We start from the raw sequence: 13,038 nt of genomic DNA, 5'->3' as shown, positions 1-13,038 counted from the left end.
TTTTTTGGCATTCTTTCTGAAATTTCTATAAAGAATTCAGCCATAGGATTTATTGAGAACTGAATTTTGTGGAAATTGGAGCTTTTAGTGGTTAAAATAAGTTAATTTTTTTTTTAAGGGCAACTCAGTATCTCTAGCACTCAGAAGCCTTCCATACTGAAGCCCACTTTGTTTTGGCTTGATTTAAAATGAATGACTCAGGCTTCATGCGTCTTCAGAATGTGCTAGAAGAAGTGGAAGGGGCAGCAGTGTGCTCCACTGCCAAAGGCATCCTGAGTTGGCATGCAGACCTGCGTTCTGAGCCAAAGATTGCTACATACTGGCTGTGATGTTGGGCAAATCAAAGATCTGAGTCTGTTCCCTCAACAATACAATGGGAACACTTGTCCACCTCACAAGGTTGTTGTGAGGGCCAAATGAACAAAGCCAATAGAAAACCTGATGCATGCGGCATTCATTTTTCCTTCATTTTGCTTCCTGTTCTGAAGGAAGGCTGCTAACTGCCCACTCTGATGCTAGCAGTTTTTTAGAGTGCTTTATTTTTTACAAGCAGGTGAGTGGTAACTTTCCCAAACCTACTCTTCTGTTTCTCAGAACCTACTATTTAATTTCCATAATGCCTCCTAGTAGCTGACATATGCCTGAAGTTATTTCTGCAGTGACATGGGAATGCCATCATCCAAAACCCCAGAAAGACAAGCGTGGTGGTGTATGCCTGTGGTCCCAGCTACTCAGGAGGCTGAGGTGAGAGGATTGCTTGAGGCCTGGAGGGGGAGGCTGCAGTCAGCTGAGATCACACCAGTGCATTCCAGCCTGCGCAACACAGTGGAACCCTGTCTCAAAAAATAATTTTTAAAAAAATAACAGAAAACAAGTTGCCTCTAGGAGGGCCGAGCTCTGGTGAGGAAGTCTGAGACTAGTTTCCATAGCAACCCCAGTCTGTTTCTCAACAAGAGGTTCCAGCCAGCCTCTTGCCACATATGAGTCATAAACCAAGTGTTTTGTTTGTTTCCCTTGGATAAAAGTGACTCAGATTTTTAATGGCTCCTCTCAAGATCTCTTCACTAAACACAGGAAAATCCCATATGTAATGAATTCCCAGCCTACATGAAAACAAAATAGAATCTTTCATGCTGTCTCAACATACGAATAAACTGCTCTGTTACCTGGGTGTTCTTACTGGTGTCAATCTGAAAGAAGCTGGGCACAGGCAGTGGTGTGTGGGTGCCTGCAGTCCTGAGGAGCTGGGACTGTTTCCCGAACAATGCCTTTCCACCACACACGGTGGTTGTGAGGGCCAGCTGAGGTAAAACCTTCAGGAGGACCACTCAAGCCCAGGAGTCCAGCCTGGGCAACACAGTAAGACCCTGTCTTAAAAAAAAAAAAAAAAACCTGAAAGAAACTATAGAGCCAAATCTTTAGATAAACGCTTTATTTTTTTCTCAAAATGTTATAAAAGTTATTTCTCCTTAGTACAGAGCTTTATACATTTTATCTAGTAATGAATAGAATCTAGTTTAACACTGATCTATTGTACTAACATTTCCTTAATTTTCAATTCGTATTTTTCCTTTTCTTTCCTGATTTTAGCTCTTTTTGTAGGCTTCTGCCACTGCAAATGTTACTTGGAAAACTAGATCCCAGCAATTCCATAATCTGAGATGACCTGTATTTCTCTGCTCTCTCCCTTACTGCAAAGAGGCAGCAAGGGCAGCATTAGTAAGCCTGACTCAGGGGAAGGTAAGCGGCCTGCAGATAAAGGGTCCTAGGTCCGCAACCGAGGCGAGTGAACTTGTCGGACAGATGAAGACTAACTGGAAGAAAGGATCAGCACGTTCATGGATGCACCACCATCCAGAAATCTCCCGGTGGCTTCCATACATAAACTGATGTTTCCAAAGATGGAAAGAACAGGTCTAGGAGGCAGGAGAGTATCTCCCAGCAAAGTGTTCTGTAGCTGAAAGAGTGAGTGGGCTTTGGTAGCAAAAAGCTTTGAAGACTTCACCCTGGGTGGATCTGACAAGGGCTGGGGCCAGGCGGGACCTGCAGCACCTCCTCAGCTTGGCCTCCTCTCCCCTGACCCTGCCTTGTGCATGCTGCCTCAGTTTGCCTTCTCAGTGAGAAGCCCCCACCACCGGGGGCTGGGCATGCCCGGGGCAGGTGTGGGGCCTGTAGCGGGGCAGCAGCAAGTGGTGGGCGCCCCGGTAGTGGGTGCTCAGCTCACAGCTTCTCAAATGGGAACAGGTGGGAAGCTGCTGCCTTCTTTTCCCTTTTGGTTTTCCTGGGCCCACTCTTCAGCTTCTGCTTTTCTTCATCTTCTCGGTTTTGAGGCCAGGAGGCAGCCAGTATCCTGGCTGCTTCTGCTTGAGAGCTGGTCCCCTCCTCTTCATCAGAAGAGAGTCCACCTCCTGCATCTGTGTGGGGAGCTGCTGCCTCACTCTGGTCAGGTGGCAGTGGTGGGAGGACATAGGCCAGGGTCAGTAATCAGCTACCAGGAAGCCCCATGAAGAGGCAGCAAGTTCCCAGCCTGCCCTAAACTGTGTAACTCTGGGAGGACGAGGGCATGGGGACGGGGCGGGAAGAGAGCCCAGACCCTTCTTACTGAGCCTTCCCTAGCCTGGGGTGCATCGAAGCAGACACCAGAGCACCTGCTGTGAGCTGAGTGCTGGGGAACACAAGGATGATGGCCGGGCAGGAAGCTGCCCTCTAGGAGCACACCGCCGCATCTGGGGATGCCTGTGATCCATGCTTTGCATTTGCTACCTCATTTCTGGACGAAAACACATGATGTTTTGAACAGGCCAGATGCACAGTTCACCCCTCGGAGCCCTAAGATCTGAGGCGGCACTCTCTGCCAGCTGGGAAGGCTGGGGAAGGTTTGGATGGAGAAGGTGGCAAGGAGCTGATCAGAACATAAAACCAGATGAAGGGCTTTTTCTCCACCAGAGGAACTGGAATGAGGAGCGTGACAAAAGTTTAAAGGCAAACAGGCAGCACAGAGGGTTGGAGAGAGGGAACAAAACATGCCAGAGCAGTTTCTGCTGTGTCTGACACAGCACTGTCTACACCATGTAACTGGGCCTAGGGTCCGTCTGCCTCAGGAAGGGGCCCCCTTGAAGGCTGCATGTCAAATTCACACCTGTATCCAAGCCTGGCCTGGGACATGGCAGGTGCTGTGAGAGGTACTGGGCAGGCCACTGCAGGCCTGCAGGATGGTCACAGGCACTGGGAACACTGGAAGGCGGAAGGGTGCCCCAAATGCAGGACACTTGGCTCTCCCTATGTGTTCAGCACCAAATCAGACCCATGGCAACGCTCATGCGGACAGTAGAAACGGGGACACTAGGACAGGGCTTGGGGCAGAAGAGCCAGCTGAGGCCTCACTCCAGGGACACCTCTCCCAACAAGGTAAAAACAAGGGGCCTTGGAGACAGAGGACGGAGGTGTCCTAACACAAAGCTATCCCTGACTTGATGCTGGGGCAGAATCTGGGCCAGGCCTTTCTGAGCTGCATCTCTAGGAAACTGACCCTGGGCTTGTCTTCTCTGCAAAGAACCTGCACTGACCTTGGGCCCGTAGCGACGCTTCAGCCTCTCCCTGATGAGCAGACCTTTGGCCAGCAGCCTCCAGTTCCCTACAGCCCGCTTCTCCCTTTTCTGCAGGCAAAAATGAAGTGGGAGAAAAGTCTTAAGCACTGACATTTTCAGGAAAAATATTAAGATGGAAACTGTAAATATAAAGACAACACGATTTCAAGTTAAGATACAGCCTCTCCTTAACCAAGTCTCACTTCCAAAAAATTGATCTGATTTACAAAGTGATGGACTATACCTGAAAGCCACAAAAACAGAAAACTTTTTAATTGTTACTGACTCCAAAATCTTTAGTGGGTGAGGTCTCCCAGAACCTGGACACAGGCGATTCAAGACAGAGGCAGGTGTGGGCAGCAGGGGCAGCAGATCCCAGAGCCCAGACCCAGGCTCCTCAGGGACAGTGACAGTGAGTCTGCGGGGTGGGCAGCAGCCTGCTGTATTCAGTGCTCACTCCCTCAGGTGCCTGCCATGATGTCAGAGAGGGTTGGGAAGGGCCTGGGAACACACGGATGCGGCCTGGGGAGGGAAGAAGCCACTCGCTGAGTGTCGCTTCCCGCTTCTGCTGTCCCTCAGTTCTGCCTACGTGCTTACCTCCTTCTCCTTCTTTTCAATGACTGCCTGCTCATTTTCCCAGGCAGTCAGGAGCACGTCTTTGAATTCCTCACAGATGATGTATCCGTCAGTCCTGTGGGGACACAACGCGACGTCAACCCTTGAGCCTGCTGCCTGCTCTGCCTCTCCTCCCTCCCTGGTTTGCAGAAGACAGTGGGCCACATGTGAACACCAAGGGTCTTGAAGGATGTCCCGGGTCAGCCAGTGTCCCACACCCTCCGTGCAGAAGGCAGGCCTGTGGAAAATCCTCCCCAGATTCTGCCTAAGAAAGCTGGAGTGAAAGCCCCTATCCAGCCTTGCCCATCACAGAACAGAGCTCACTAACCAGGCAGCTGCCCAGGAAGGACACTGACTGTTTTTTGCTCACTAGCCTGTGAGTCCCTGAACCTGGGAAGAACATTTTAATCCAGCATTAGGATGCCAGTTTCATTGGCTCTGTTCCCTCTGGAGGCAAGCCAGAATTGGTAAAGCAATGACTTTGCAAATCCAGTGTAACATCCTGAAAACTGGAGCCACCAGGCCTCAATTCCCAGTAGCCCCATGCCAGCTTTCCATCCCCATCTCTGGAGTCATCCCTCCCCATCCCTCTGTTTAGCCTCCATCGAAGGCCCCTCACGCACACGGGATGGGAGTAGCCGCCATGGAAATCAAAGCCAGTGATGGCCTGGACACAGTCGATGTCCAGCTTGCGGGCCACGCGGTGTAGATTGGGCAGGTTCAGCTGGACACAGCCAATAGGCATCATGCTGGGCAGGAAGAGGTACACATTCCCAAACTCGTTCCGGGGCACCTGTGGCAGGTAAGCACGTCAGGATTTGGCCAGCAGGGGAACCAGGTAGCCTGGTCCTGACCCCTTCTGATGCTGCCCTTACCTTCCCATCCACGGCCACGGGGGGCTGATACTCCTCTGTCTGCCAGTAGCCAAACAGGCCCAGGTCATTTTCCTCCCGCAGCTGGGGTTCAGCAAGTCGGGCTTTCCGAGCACGGTTGGAAAAGCCTTTCACCATCTGCACCAGAGAACACGGCCACAGTTGACAACAAAGGTGTCCAGTTCCTTGGCACCAGGCCCGGCACCATGCTCAGTGCTGCATGCCTGGTACCCAGTGAACCCTCACAACACGCCCACCAGCTGGGGTGCTTTTACTCCCTTTTTTTGAGACGGAGTCTTACTCTGTCACCCAGGCTGGAGTACAGTGGTGCAATCTTGGCTTGCTGCAACCTCTGCCTCCTGGGTTCAAACAATTTTCCTGCCTCAGCTTCCCGAGTGGCTGGGTGTCCGCCGCCACGCCCGGTTAATTTTTGTATTTTTAGTAGAGACGGGGTTTCACTATGTTTGCCAGGCTGGTCTTGAACTCCTGACCTCAGGTGATCCACCCGCCTCAACCTCCCAAAGGGCTGGGATTACAGGCATGAGCCACTGTGTCCGGCTGCTCCCCTTTTCTTACTACAAGCACTAGCTAACATTTATAGAGCATTCTCTGTCCCAGGCACTATTCTCAGTGCTTCCCCCGCCGCCACCCCTGAGATGGAGACTCACTCTGTTGCCCAGGCTGGAGTGCACTGGTGTGATCTCACCTCACTGCAACCTTCACCTCCCGGATTCAAGTGATTCTCATTCCTATCTCCTGAGTAGCTGGGACTACAGGCACCTGCCACCATGCCCAGCTAATTTTTAAATTTTTGGTAGAGATGGGGTGTCACCATGTTGACCTGGCTGGTCTCAAACTTCTGACCTCAAATGATCCACCTGCCTTGGCCTCCCAAAGTGCTGGAATTACAGCATGAACCACTGCGCCCAGCCTATCTTCAGTGCTTTATATGTTATTATTTAATTTTTTCAACAAACCCACAAGGTAGGTCTTAAGAGCCGATGGCTGGTAAGTGACAAGAACCAGGATTTACAATTCAGGTAACTGGCCATCAGTAGAACCTATGTCTCAACATCAGTAGAGCCTATGCCCATTCCAGGGCATGTGAGGGTCTGCTCACATGCCCTGGAAAGCACTGACAGTTCAGGACCCCCAGTGTGCTCCCCAACAGCGTGCAGTGGCCAAGGCCAAGATCTTCCCTGGGGAGTGACGTGGTGAGAGGGGCGCAGGACCGGCAAGGACAGAGTCACATAACTCTTAGAGGAGGCAGGCATGGGCATGCAGCTGAGGGCTGGCCCCTGGGCCTGGGCGTAGAGACTTCCTCTAGTGCAGGGGCCCACAAGCTTGTTCTGTAAAGGGTCATGCGTGGCCTCCATCACATATTCTTTATTCTTCTTATTATTATTATTTTTTATTTTTTATTTTTTTTTTGAGACGGAGTCTCGCTCTGTCACCCAGGCTGGAGTGCAGTGGTGCGATCTGAGCTCACTGCAAGCTCCGCCTCCTGGGTTCCCACCATTCTCCTGCCCCAGCCTCCCGAGTAGCTGGGACTACAGGCGCCCGCCACCATGCCTGGCTAACTTTGTATTTTTAGTAGAGACAGGGTTTTACTGTGTTAGCCAGGATGGTCTCAATCTCCTGACCTTGTGAACCACCCGCCTCGGCCTCCCAAAGTGCTGGGATTACAGGCGTAAGCCACTGCGCCCGGCCTATTCTTCTCATTCTTATAACCCTTTAAAAATGTGAAAAACCATTCCCTAGGTTGGGGGTGGCCTGTGAGCTCTCATGTCCGTTGTTCCTGCCACTGTCTCTGGGCGCACCCTCTCTGTCACCGCTTCAGGGACTGAGGGACTCTGAGTTCTGACAACCATCCCTTTCTGAGAAGCCATTCACCCAGCACTGTTCAGTAAACTTCCACTGGGATCTCTTGGAGACCAGGCCATGACCCAGTCATGAAGGAGGGACAGAGCGGGGACAGTCTTTTCTCTTAGGAGCTCAGGCTCCTTCAGGAGAAGAGACACAGCTACAACTCAGTGTGAAGAGTACACGGTGGAACGGGAGCTCAGAGGCAAGCCCTTGCCCAGCCCTGAGGACAGTGGAGGCAAAAAGGCTGCTCAGAACAGGTCCTGCCTGAGCAGAGGCTTAAAGGGGCAAGGAGTTGCCCAAGAGAACAGGGCTGGACCCCAAAGTACACAGAGGTGGGAGAACACTAGGACCTGGGGCCTCTGAAGTCCTTTGGAATGCAGAGGCGATAAGCACCACAACATCACTTTGCACCATGGGGAGGGTGCGGGACTCACACTAAAGGCGCTGGCCAGGGTGGGCAAGGATGGCTGGAATACACAGAAAGAGCCTAGTGACTGACAGCGGAATGGATTCAGGCTGGAATGGAGGCTGTGGCTGTTGCCCAAGCAAAAGATACTGAGGCAGGAGTTGGGGTGGTGGGGATCAGAACAAGGGGTGAATTTGAGAGATTTGGGATTATTCCAGAACTGTGCTACCATGACAGCCACCAGTCACATGCGGCCACTGCACACCTGAAATGTGGCTGGTCTGAACTGAGGTACAGAAAGTTACAACACAAAGGATTAGAGAGACTTAGGAACAAAATGGATTTAGAAAGTCAAAAACACAAAGGATTAAAGAGACTTAGGAACAAAATGGATTTAAGTATCTCAACACTTTAAAATATTTCTTAATACTGAAATAGTATTTTAGATATATCTGGATATATTTTAATGTTAAAATTCCAACTGTTTTTGGTTTTTAATGTAGCTACTAAAAAATTTAAATGTGTGGCTCATGTTACATTTCAAATGGACAGTGCTATGCTGGTTCCAGCATGAAAGACAGGTGAGATGGTGCAGAGAAAATCCTCAGCAGTAATGCAGGCCCGGGCAAGGGGCATCACACACTGCAGCCTGTTGCTGGCAGTGACTGCGACCAGCACCTGCAGCCCTTCCCACTAAGCAGAGGCCCCTTCACTCCCCACCCAGCTTCCCAGAGTCTTGCAACCCCCAAGGACTCCTGGGGTCTGATGAGAAGTAAATGGTCTCTGTGATCGGCCACTTTACTCTGCTGGTCATACTGAGCTGTGTGTCCTGTGAATAGTCTCTGTGGGACCTCGTTCGGTTCGTGTTCCTCAAGAGCAACCAGCCTAACAATACCGCAGCACAGTGTGAAAGGAGCACTGGCTTCAAGGCAGACCCTGGGATTCTCACCTGGGCTCTGCTCTGCCATTCTTCTAACTGTGGGGACTTGGACAAGTCACTTGCCCTGAGCTTCAGTTTTCTCATCTGTAAAATGGGCATCATAATGCCAATTCCTATGGCTTTTGAGGCAACAGAGAACACACATGCAAAATGCTCGGAGAACTGCCAAACAGAAGGGTAATCTGACTGGACAACGTGCTGCTATAAAGCAGGGCTTTGACCTCCCAGGACCATCCAGTAACTCAATTCCAACCTGTAGAACCTTTGAACTCACAACAGGAGTCTGAGGCCTACTATTTGGCCTAGATTTCTTTTCTGTTTTGGAAGATCAATTTCTTACAAATGTCTTATTAATAAGACAATTTAAATGTTTCTCTCCTCCTCGAATCCTGCTCAAGCTGAGAAAGTGAGACATTTCTGATCAGGACCCTGGGCAGGACTGGGAGGCTCCTCATCATCACTTCTCTGCCCCTGGCTCTCCCACTCAGCTACAGTTCTGCGTCACCACTCCCCGCTGGGACCGCCCAGCTCCAGTTACCTTGTAGGGTACTTCTCCAAGCCTCACCACTCTTGCTTTCTTCAGCCACGTGTCCCTGGAATGCAGAGTGTGCACACAATCCCTGCGGAACCAACACAGGACACAAAGGCAAATTCAGAGGGGCCCTGCAGGCTCCCTCCTCAGGTTCTGCCACCCTGAAGCAGGCCAGGCTCCTAGGGGGGCCCAAAGGAGCTGTGCTAGCCAAACAGCCTTGAATGTGGACTGCCTGTCTTTTGGGGGATGTGTCCACTTACAAACCCTAATCTGCATGGAGTTACTCTGCAGCCTTCATGCCTTGCCTCCACCACTCCTCCCCTTCATAGGTTTTCCTCTCCTCTGGTGTCCAGAGCCTGTGAGAGCTCCAGCTGCAGCCTATCAGGATGGGGTAAAGGCCACTGTGTGCAGGCAGTTACTCACGTTTACTACCACCACCAAGCGAGCACCTGCTGAGGCTCTGATCTGCTGTTAACACCATGTGGGGGGAAGTGTCCAGAGGAGGGGACAGTGAACCCAAAGGAAGGCTGCAGAGAAACCAACTATAATAAGCTAATAAGCTATCACAGAATCAAGACACATGCACATGGAACAGTCAAATGATCCCTGCAGGCAAAGATCCTCTGGCCTCACTCTTCCTCCAGAGCTAAGAACTCACCAAAGCCATGCAAGTCTACTTTCCAATGAGGCTCAACCTCTAACTTGCCAAGCCATCTTTAATAAGGCACACCCATCTAGTTAGTTTGCACCCCTTCACTCTGTCTAGGGAGCGGCTCCAGTGAGCAAGGGCACCCCATTTCCTCCTGGTGCAGGTTCAGGCCCTTACCCACAGGGGAATCTGAGGCTGAATTTCAGCACAGCACAACGGATGGAGGTTGAACCTTACCTGTGCCACTTCCCGGCTGGGCCATCTAGACAAGTCACTTGACCTTCCTGAGCCTCAGTACAGACAGTGCCCAACGTCCAATGGTTTGATTCAAGATTTTTCAACTTTATGATGATGCAAAAGCAATATACACTCGGGAGAAACTGTACCTCAAGTACCCATACAAGCATTCTCTTTTTCATTTTCAGTATTCAATAAATTACATGGATATTCAATACTTCATTATAGGCTTTGTGTTAAGACAACTGTACCCAACTGGAGGCTAATGTGTTCTCAGCACGTTTAAGGGAGGCTCAGCTAAGCTATGACCCATGCTACATACAACAGGAGTAAACCTTGAGGATTTTATGCTAAGTGAAATAAGCCAGTCACAAAATGGCCATAAATACCGTATGATTCCACCTACATGAGGTCCAGTGAGGGCAGGTTAGGTATATTAAATGCATTCTCAACTTAGGATATCCTATTTTCAGCTTCCAACGGGTTTATGGAGATCCAACCTCATCCTAAGTCAAGGAGGACCTGTGTCCTCGCCTATCAACTAGGGACAGTGAGCTTGTCCTTTCTACTACACATGGTTGCTGGGAGGACCGGACATTTCCTGAGTGCCAGAGCAGCGCTTTTGCCAGTAGCATCAACCTGCCAGAGCTCAAAGCTCCACTCATGCTCCCACTGGGGGGCGGAACATCTTTGACTGCCCAGAGGAGTGATTATGTAATGGTGTGGTCTTCAGACAGGAGTGGGTAAAAAAGGGGTCTTAGGGGTTGACAGGCAGCATCTGGACATCTTCCTAAGGAAAACAGCAGGGAAGTGGTCACAGTCCTCTTGGAATAAATGTGAACTTCTGATCTTTTCACACCCGGTAAAATGGCTATTACCAAAACACAGAAAGTAACAAGTGTCAGTGAGGATGTGGAGAAAGTGGAGACCTTGTGGACTGCTGGTGAAAATGTAAAATGGGTGCAGCTGCTGTGGAAATGGTAAGGTGGTTCCTAAAAAAATGATGGGAATTACTATCTGGCCTAGTAATTGCACTGGGTATATACAAAAAACAAACAAACAAACAAAAAAAAACCTGAAAGAAGAATCTTGAAAAGTTATCTGCACACCCATGTTCCCAGCAGCGTAATTCACAACAGCCAAAAGGTGGAGACAAGCCAAGTGCCCATTGATGGACGAAGGCACAAGCAAAATGTGGTCTGCCCACACGATGGAGTTTCAGCCTAAAATCTAAGGAAGGAAATTCTGACCCATGCTACATACGATATGGATGAACCCTGAGGACATTATGCTAAGGGAAATAAGCCAGTCACAATATGTCTATAAATACTGCATGATTCCACCTACATGGGTCCCTATAGTAGGCACACTCAGAGACAGAAAGGAGAATGGTGGGTGCAGGGCTGGAGAAGGGGAATGGGGAGTTTTTGATGGGGACAGAGTTTTGGTTTGGAAGAGGAAAAGAAATCTGGAGATGGATGGTGGTGATGGCTGGATGACAGTGTGAATGTGCTTAATGCTGTAGGCTATATACACTTAAAAAGGTTGAGATGGTAAATTTTATGTTACATATATTTTACCACAATTAAAAAAAATCAATAAATATGCACCTCTAATGCTTCCTTCTATCACTGACATGGTGCCCCTGGACGACGCCAGCATTCTCTTCCCAACAGTCTTTCTCCCAACTACTATACATATCCACAAGAGGAAGCCTCTATCAGGGCAGCCCAGGCCCCCTGCTGCCTTTGACTGCTGGGTGCTAAAGTCCCAGAACAACAAAGCCCTGCCCCTGCCCAAGGCAGCGTGCCCCCCGACATCAAACAAAAAGCTCCAAGACAGGGCAGAGCCCTGAAGAGAGTCTGGTCCAGTATGACTCCCACGGGGGGCTGACAAGGAGGAAGTAATCCCCAGTGGGAGGACTCAAATCACCCACTCTCATGTGGGTTTCCCTATGCTTCCTTTTTCTCTTTTCTGTACCTTCCTGTTTTGTCATTTAAGAACATCTCCTATTTCTTGGTCTTGTACATCCCATGTCTTTTAAAATCACTTATTTTACTTGCTTTTTATTCCCATTTCTCAAAATCCCTATATCTATTATTTTCTTACCTCAAAATTGTATTAACATTTTTCAATTTTAATTTTATATATATTTTATTCATTTTTTTGCTCTTATTCCACTCCTTTTTTAACTATTTTTTTTACTGTGGTATAAAATACAGTCACATAAAATACACCATTTTAACCATTTTTAAGTGTGCAGTTCTGTGGCATTAGGTCCATTCACAACATTGTACAACCATTACTACGATCCATTTCCAGAACTTTTTCATGCCAAACAGAGCTCTGTACCCATTAAAAATCCACTCTTAACTTCCATAATCAAATCCTTTGTTCCTTCCTTTTATATGTTTTTAACTTGTATTTGTGGGGCGTGTTTTACATTGCCCTATCTTAAATTTTATTTTTCCTACTTTGTATTTTCTTTTCCTTTGTAACTGTTTTTCCCCTGTCATTGTTTTAATCCCTGTTTTAATTTTCAAATTTTCTTCTCTCCTACACGTCACACACACACAGCACACGCACACTGGCTTAGCCCGAGAACACTGATAAGTCAGATGAGCTCCCATCAGCACCCTTTGCTCAGGAAGAAGGCTGTTAATCCCACACCACCAGGAAGCCCCTGAGGCCAACCAGGCTGCCTCACGCACCTGGAGTAGACCGCTTCTCCACGACAATACCCAAGGATGGCAGCTGTCTCAGGATAGATGGCCTCATATTTCAGGAGATGCCGCTTCAGGGCATACAGAGGATGGTTCTTATATAAGCCAATGGCAGTGGGCAAAGGTTGGTCCATGTGTTTTGCCTGAAACTGCAAAGGCCAGACAGACAAAATTGAGCATGTTATTTAGAAGAGGAAATGAAGTTTGAGGGAGATGATCCTTAGACTAAGTTGTTCTGACAACAGATGGTGGATCCAAGGTTTCACGAACACTAATGATTTTTGTAACATCACATCTGTAGCTCCGGCCAGTAAGTCGGTCACAGATGAATCAAAGGCTAAAAGGAATCAAATAAATCCATGGCTTGTGGCAACTTCAAAAAGTTGTCTAACCTATTTGAATGCTTAGATGCCTAACCCAGCCCCAGCAGATCAGCGCCTGCTCTGTTAAAGGTCTGCAAGGAAGAAAAACACACAGTGCTCTTCAGTAAGGTCTTACCTCAAAGGGATAATCCTCTTCTAGAGTGTGAGCTTATCTGCCTGCTCTCACAGGAAATTGAGAGCAGTGGTTCTCACCCTGCGACTTTTCTCGTGGTCCATTCTGACAGCGTT

General features: G+C 49.0%; 1 protein-coding gene across 2 annotated transcripts in view; it reads right to left on the bottom strand.

Moving 5' to 3' along the window:
- Positions 1-1,417: 1,417 nt before the first annotated feature.
- XPC (XPC complex subunit, DNA damage recognition and repair factor) overlaps positions 1,418-13,038 on the bottom strand; it is a 33,289-nt gene continuing 21,668 nt past the window's right edge. For both annotated transcript variants that reach the window (XM_023196199.2, XM_023196200.2), the window contains 7 exons: positions 12,416-12,576; positions 8,825-8,906; positions 5,078-5,212; positions 4,826-4,995; positions 4,185-4,278; positions 3,567-3,656; positions 1,418-2,439 (listed from right to left, as the gene is read on the bottom strand). In XM_023196199.2, the coding sequence (XP_023051967.1) occupies positions 2,221-2,439; positions 3,567-3,656; positions 4,185-4,278; positions 4,826-4,995; positions 5,078-5,212; positions 8,825-8,906; positions 12,416-12,576 (951 nt within the window). In that variant the 3' untranslated portion in view covers positions 1,418-2,220. The remainder of the gene's footprint in view (positions 2,440-3,566; positions 3,657-4,184; positions 4,279-4,825; positions 4,996-5,077; positions 5,213-8,824; positions 8,907-12,415; positions 12,577-13,038) is intronic.

This window comes from Piliocolobus tephrosceles, chromosome 2 (assembly GCF_002776525.5).
Source record: "Piliocolobus tephrosceles isolate RC106 chromosome 2, ASM277652v3, whole genome shotgun sequence".
Taxonomy (NCBI): domain Eukaryota; kingdom Metazoa; phylum Chordata; class Mammalia; order Primates; family Cercopithecidae; genus Piliocolobus; species Piliocolobus tephrosceles.
Note: the sequence above shows the minus strand (reverse complement) of the source record. Positions and strands in the feature narration are given on the sequence as shown.